The 6,945-nt window shown below is 45.6% G+C and overlaps 1 protein-coding gene across 1 annotated transcript in view; it reads right to left on the bottom strand.

Moving 5' to 3' along the window:
• Nucleotides 1-1,300: 1,300 nt before the first annotated feature.
• Nucleotides 1,301-6,945, bottom strand: part of mmp23ba (matrix metallopeptidase 23ba) — a 26,660-nt gene continuing 21,015 nt past the window's right edge. Inside the window, exons 6-8 of the mRNA XM_061975332.1 lie at nt 6,618-6,728; nt 1,660-1,786; nt 1,301-1,586 (exon numbers count right to left, since the gene is read on the bottom strand). Coding sequence (XP_061831316.1) covers nt 1,412-1,586; nt 1,660-1,786; nt 6,618-6,728 — 413 coding nt within the window. The 3' untranslated portion in view covers nt 1,301-1,411. The remainder of the gene's footprint in view (nt 1,587-1,659; nt 1,787-6,617; nt 6,729-6,945) is intronic.

Genomic DNA, 6,945 nt, shown 5'->3' with positions numbered 1-6,945 from the left:
TTTTTTCAGTTGCTGGAGCACTCTTCTGTTTTTAAAGTCTTTCTGAAGAAACATGCTAGTCAAAGATCATGTATATGACAGCACTGTAGTATTTTTAAGAATCTGCTGCAAAAATGTGAGCCAAAAGTTTTATTGAACTGAACTTGTAGCCACCAGTTGTATAGCACGAATGATGAAAAAGAGGCAACCTAAAATGGAACTAAAGCAACATAAATAACATTAGTTTTTAAAAAAGGACTTAAAGGGGGGGACTTGAGGAATGCCTCAGGTATGTAAATCACAAGTTTGTTCTATGTTTGCTAGCAAGGTTAAAATGTCAATGCAAGGACCTGCCAGTGTGGGTCCAAGTTCCTGTATGCAGCAGGAGTGTGGTAGCCATTTGTGTTATTTATATTTCTGTAGTCATAGGCTCCAGCGCCCCCCCGCGACCCCGAAGGGAATAAGCGGTAGAAAATAGATGGATGGATATTTCTGTAGTCCTACATATATTAAGTTAAATTAATTATTTGTTGTTTGATGAACACTTGGGCCTACTGCGTTACTACACTTTGGTGTTGGTCATTGTGGTGGTGTTTGATGGGTACTTGGGCCTACTGCGCTACTGCACTTTGGTGTTGGTCATTGTGGTGGTGTTTGGTGAATACTTGGGCCTACTGTGCTACTTCACTTTGGTGTTGGTCATCATAGTTTTGGTAGCCATTTTGGGTTATTTATATTTCTCTGCTACTGCATATATTAAGTTAAGTTATTTATTTTTTTAATTAGAAAGTAATTTATTTACATTGTGTGTTATTCACAGCACCTGTGACGAAAGCATATTGGGGCGCGCAGGTGAAACTGATTGGACAAATGTGGGGTGGAGAGACTGGCGGTGAAATTTTTTTGACCACTGCTTACGCAATACTTCAGCTTAGTTTTGTTTATAGCTTTGTATGTAGTTAAAGTTGTTTTTGTTAACCTTGGAAAGAAAAACTTTTTTTTTTTTTTTTTGCAAATAAAGCTATTTTTGGAAAGTCTTAAGTTGTAGTCGGATGTGCGAATGAAAGTGCACCACCTGTCCTGGCTCAGTCAACTGCCTTTGGTTTAGAACCTGGAAAAGCTTGGAAAGGCCGATACTAGGAGCGTTCTGCTGTTTTTAGGAATTGGATGCAAAAATATTTCAATTAAACTTGGTGGCTGGTATGCTGCAATTCCCTGGCTGGATTTGGTCCCCGGGCCGCCAATTTAATAACATTTGTAGAATGACTATTGTGATATGTTGTGGTTGTCTACGACCATGCATTGCCAGTTCACAAAAGTGCATCTTCTCATTGAATGTTTATTTGATTTGCACTATGACTGTCAACAGTACAGTTGCATAGAAAGTAAAAAAGATAGAAATATGTGCCCAAGTGTGAATGTGTGTGTGTATTCAGAATCGCACGCGCACCCGCCACGAGTAGTTGGTGAGAACTTTGTCTTTCTTCTTCACAATGCAGGTGTACAATCCCTCGTTGATGGCGTTGGCCACTATCGTGATGTGGTCGTCTTTCAGGGAAATGTAGTTGGGATGCGAGTATTCCAGCAGCTCGCCGTCCTTGTACCAGCTGAGAACAAGATGGCGCTCCAAGTCAGTCAGCAGTACACACTCACACTGGAGGTGAGATGAATGATACTCACAATACTTTGCCTTTCTTGGATGCTATTTTCTTGCCGCAACGGAAAGTCAGCTTTTTGCCTTCGACGACAAGCTTGTGTTTGGTCCTTGGGGGAGTTGGGGTGGGAGCCACAGTGGGAAAGGGGAATTCTAGGAAAGGGGAAAAACAAAAAATTCAGATCTTGCAAGAAGGAAACTGGGAATAGGATTAGGTACACCACCACATTTAATGAAGTCGAGTGGATGTTCCGTAACGTTTATTTGTTTCAGACATGCTTAAGTTACATCACATGGTTGTATTTGCATAATTCAGCATAATTATTCACACCATATATTTTACATGTTAACATGTACTTTTGTAACAAATACCATAACACAAATTCAAGTCCTGCTAAGCGTAGTTCACATTGATGTTTTTTTTGCACTGTAAGAGGTTTTTTACAGGTGGTCCTAGTGGTCTGTCCCTATGATTGATATAAACTGAGTTAAAGTGTAACTTGCAACTATAATAGAAAAATAAAATGATAAAACGCTTAAATACAAGAATGAACAGTAACTAAACCGAGCATTCCTTACTTTTTTCCCTGTGGTTTGGAAAGACAGATTTATTGATTATAGAAGCCTAAATAATGAAACCACTAACTACACTGCTTATCACTTTCCGTTTCATTGGAGCAGATCCTTTGACACATTTTAGAACACCATCTTTATCCTTGATGATGATCGCAGAAAACCACCAGGACACCCTAGGCCGCAGTTCCATGATCGACTTTGTAGTTGTGTCATCGGATTTGCAGCCTCATGTTTTGGACACTCGGGTGAAGAGAGGGGTGGAGCTTTCTACCGATCACCACCTGGTGGTGAGTTGGCTGCGATGGTGGGGGAGGATGCCTGACAAACCTGGCAGGCCCAAACGCATTGTGAGGGTCTGCTGGGAACGTCTAGCAGAGTCTCCTGTCAGAGAGAGTTTCAATTCCCACCTCCGGAAGAACTTTGAACATGTCACGAGGGAGGTGCTGGACATTGAGTCCGAGTGGACCATGTTCCGCACCTCTATTGTCGAGGCGGCTGATTGGAGCTGTGGCCGCAAGGTAGTTGGTGCCTGTCTTGGCGGTAATCCTAGAACCCGCTGGTGGACACCAGCGGTGAAGGATGCCGTCAAGCTGAAGAAAGAGTCCTATCGTGTTCTTTTGACTCATAGGACTCCGGAGGCAGCGGACAGGTACCGACGGGCCAAGCGGTGTGCGGCTTCAGCGGTCGCGGAGGCAAAAACTCGGACATGGGAGGAGTTCGGAGAAGCCATGGAAAACGACTTCCGGACAACTTCGAAGCGATTCTGGACCACCATCCGCCGCCTCAGGAAGGGGAAGCAGTGCACTGTCAACACTGTGTATGGTGAGGATGGTGTTCTGCTGACCTCGACTGTGGATGTTGTGGATCGGTGGAGAGAATACTTCGAAGACCTCCTCAATCCCACCAACACGTCTTCCTATGAGGAAGCAGTGCCTGGGGAATCTGTGGTGGGCTCTTCTATTTCTGGAACTGAGATTGCCGAGGTAGTTAAAAAGCTCCTCGGTGGCAAGGCCCCGGGGGTAGATGAGATCCGCCCGGAGTTCCTTAAGGCTCTGGATGCTGTGGGGCTGTCTTGGTTGACAAGACTCTGCAGCATCCCGTGGACATCGGGGGCGGTACCTCTGGATTGGCAGACCGGGCTAGTGGTTCCTCTCTTTAAGAAGGGGAACCGGAGGATGTGTTCCAACTATCGTGTGATCACACTCCTCAGCTTTCCCGGTAAGGTCTATTCAGGTGTACTGGAGAGGAGGCTACGCCGGATAGTCGAACCTCGGATTCAGGAGGAACAGTGCGGTTTTCGTCCTGGTCGTGGAACTGTGGACCAGCTCTATACTCTCGGCAGGGTCCTTGAGGGTGCGTGGGAGTTTGCCCAACCAGTCTACATGTGCTTTGTGGACTTGGAGAAGGCATTCAAACGTGTCCCTCGGGAAATCCTGTGGAGAGTGCTCAGAGAGTATGGGGTATCGGACTGTCTGATTGTGGCGGTCCGTTCCCTGTATGATCAGTGTCAGAGCTTGGTCCGCATTGCCGGCAGTAAGTCGGACACGTTTCCAGTGAGGGTTGGACTCCGCCAAGGCTGCCCTTTGTCACCGATTCTGTTCATAACTTTTATGGACAGAATTTCTAGGCGCAGTCAGGGCGTTGAGGGGATCCGGTTTGGTGGCTGCAGGATTAGGTCTCTCCTTTTTGCAGATGATGTGGTCCTGATGGCTTCATCTGGCCAGGATCTTCAACTCTCACTGGATCGGTTCGCAGCCGAGTGTGAAGCGACTGGGATGAGAATCAGCACCTCCAAGTCCGAGTCCATGGTTCTTGCCCGGAAAAGGGTGGAGTGCCATCGCCGGGTTGGGGAAGAGACCCTGCCCCAAGTGGAGGAGTTCAAGTACCTCGAAGTCTTGTTCGCGAGTGAGGGAAGAGTAGATCGTGAGATCGACCGACGGATCGGTGCGGCGTCTTCAGTAATGCAGACGCTGTATCGATCCGTTGTGGTGAAGAAGGAGCTGAGCCGGAAGGCAAAGCTCTCAATTTACCGGTCGATCTACGTTCCCATCCTTACCTATGGTCATGAGCTTTGGGTTATGACCGAAAGGACAAGATCACGGGTACAAGCGGCCGAAATGAGTTTCCTCCGCCGGGTGGCGGGGCTCTCCTTTAGAGATAGGGTGAGAAGCTCTGTCATCTGGGAGGAGCTCAAAGTAAAGCCGCTACTCCTCCACATCGAGAGAAGCCAGATGAGGTGGTTCGGGCATCTGGTCAGGATGCCACCTGAACGCCTCCCTAGGGAGGTGTTTAGGGAACGTCCGACCAGTAAGAGGCCACGGGGAAGACCCAGGACACGTTAGGAAGACTATGTCTCCCGGCTGTCCTGGGAACGCCTCGGGATCCCTCGGGAAGAGCTGGACGAAGTGGCTGGGGAGAGGGAAGTCTGGGCTTCCCTGCTTAGGCTGCTGCCCCCGCGACCCGACCTCGGATAAGCGGAAGAAGATGGATGGATGGATGGATGGATGATCGCAGTGTTTGAACAGCTTGGACCGAACATGCAGCCAAAGTTGCTTTCTGCACTGAGCATTTTAAGATGACTGATTTAATGTCACCTTTCACTTGGTTTAAAATTGTAATTTTACACAATACCCCCAGACAAGTCTGCCTCACGCTTGGGAGACATAATGGAGATTAAATTGACAGAAAAGAACAAAAGTGAGCACAACTACGGATTACCCATCTATGTATTTTTTTTGACTACACACTACACTACACTACACAACTAGTTCCTTTTCTTTTTGTACAACTTCAATAATTTACAGGACGTTGTTCGTAACCACTAAAGATCATAAAACAAAGACCACTCGTATTGGAGGTAATATTTTAAAGGGGATCTTTGATGATTTTAATCTACGTTCAAAACGCCTCTTTGTGGTCTCGAAAATATGTATTGGATATGCTTCAAAGTAAATTTTGCTCTACAGTCATTTTTTAACCTGTGTTTTGAGTTTCTCTGTAAGATGTTTGTTTCAGGAGGTGTTCCAAGACTGCAAAAAAAATTCACCTCACCCTCTCCACAAGTATCCTAATTTATCTTTTGAAAATGTACTCTATTTAAATATACATATATCTTAAAGTTGTCGCCGCTATTTTTTTTCCCCCAGATACGCAAAAAAAACATGAACATCATATAGATTTACTCGGTCACAATATTAGGTACCGCATTTTTCGGAGTATAAGCCGCACCGGAGTATAAGTCGCACCTGCCGAAAATGCATAATAAAGAAGGATAAAAACATATAAGTCGCACTGGAGCCCGGCCAAACTATGAAAAAAACTGCGACTTATAGTCCGAAAAATACGGTATAACTGCGCACACTGCGATCAATGCAGACTCTGCATGAAAAAAGCTGCTTTTAAATGGCATTTACGTCACTGCATGTCACACGTCTGTGTTATTGTGCGCATGCAACAATTAAATTAAAATAATGTTTTATTGTGTTTCCTCAAACTCCGCTGGTCTCATAAAGAGCTCCTCCCCCTCTGGCTGATAGCTTTACTTAATGTCCAAATAAGTACGTCTACCTCGCTGTGACATCACAATGCAGCCAGACTGCAAAACACTGTACAGAGGCATCCAAAACTGGGTGCAAGCTCACGCCCAAAAGTGAACTTTATGATATGAAAGAAGAGAAAAATCATCATAGAGTCCCCTTTAAATGTCGCTGAATTGAGGCCTCTTGCGATATGAGAGACTGGATTTGTGTGATGGATCTCATTAAGGTCTTGTTAAGCAAGCCTTCAGGAACCTTATCATGTGATGATATCATTTGTCCTCACAACAGCTTGACCCTCATACAGTCCAAACCGTATCACAATGGACACTTAGTTCTCCTCCTAAACTTGTGGCCAAGCCCAACAGTACACCTTGGGACCATCAAGTCAAAGAGAACAGTTTCTCTCTAATGAAGCAGAAATCCAAATTGACCTGGTGTGTCTCTAACCCTGAAGCCACAGTCTGAAATTCCAGTGGTTTGGAGGAGCTTTAGGAATTTTCCACAGCTATACAACGTCTCCCAATCAACAATGAGGAACAGATTAGAGCGAGCCAAGGAATCGTATCCTCCTGCCTCCTCGCTCTGTCCCTTGTTGCTGGCCCAAAGCAACAACAAATCTGGGCGAGTTGTGCAAGAGGGGGACCTCACAAGAATGTGTTGTGTTGTCAGATGTCCCATCAATTTTACAAGTAGAGCTTGTCTTTGCTGCGTGGCTGTCAACACATTTGTGCCATAAGGTCACTGTTCTAATCCTTTGGAGCCGTTGGCGAACGTTGCTACATTGGCAAAGGGATCACAGCAGCTCCTTTATACTGCTCAACCGAGACAAACCTACATCCCCTCCACTTCTTGGACCGCTGCTCTCTTACCGTAACAGAAATCACAGCTGGAGGGGCAGTGCTTCTGCATCAGCTTGCGCTTGCTGTCACAGTAGCCTTTACGAGCCCACGCCGGACAGATGAAGAGCCGGTCCAAACATCCTGGACGAGACAGGAGAAAAGCGATGTGGATAACTGAGCTGTTTTTGGTTCAAAAGAAATGCGTACTCGTGTAACATGTCATGAAATTTATTCCCATAGAAAATAAATGGAAAATATAATTAATCCATTCCAGGATCCATCTATCGCTATCATAAAACCTTCATTCACTGTAGAGTAAGAGTTTTCAGCAACATTTCAACATTCCTCACTGTCAGAC

The sequence above is a fragment of the Nerophis lumbriciformis genome, linkage group LG01 (assembly GCF_033978685.3).
Source record: "Nerophis lumbriciformis linkage group LG01, RoL_Nlum_v2.1, whole genome shotgun sequence".
NCBI classification, from domain to species: Eukaryota; Metazoa; Chordata; class Actinopteri; order Syngnathiformes; family Syngnathidae; genus Nerophis; species Nerophis lumbriciformis.
Note: the sequence above shows the minus strand (reverse complement) of the source record. Positions and strands in the feature narration are given on the sequence as shown.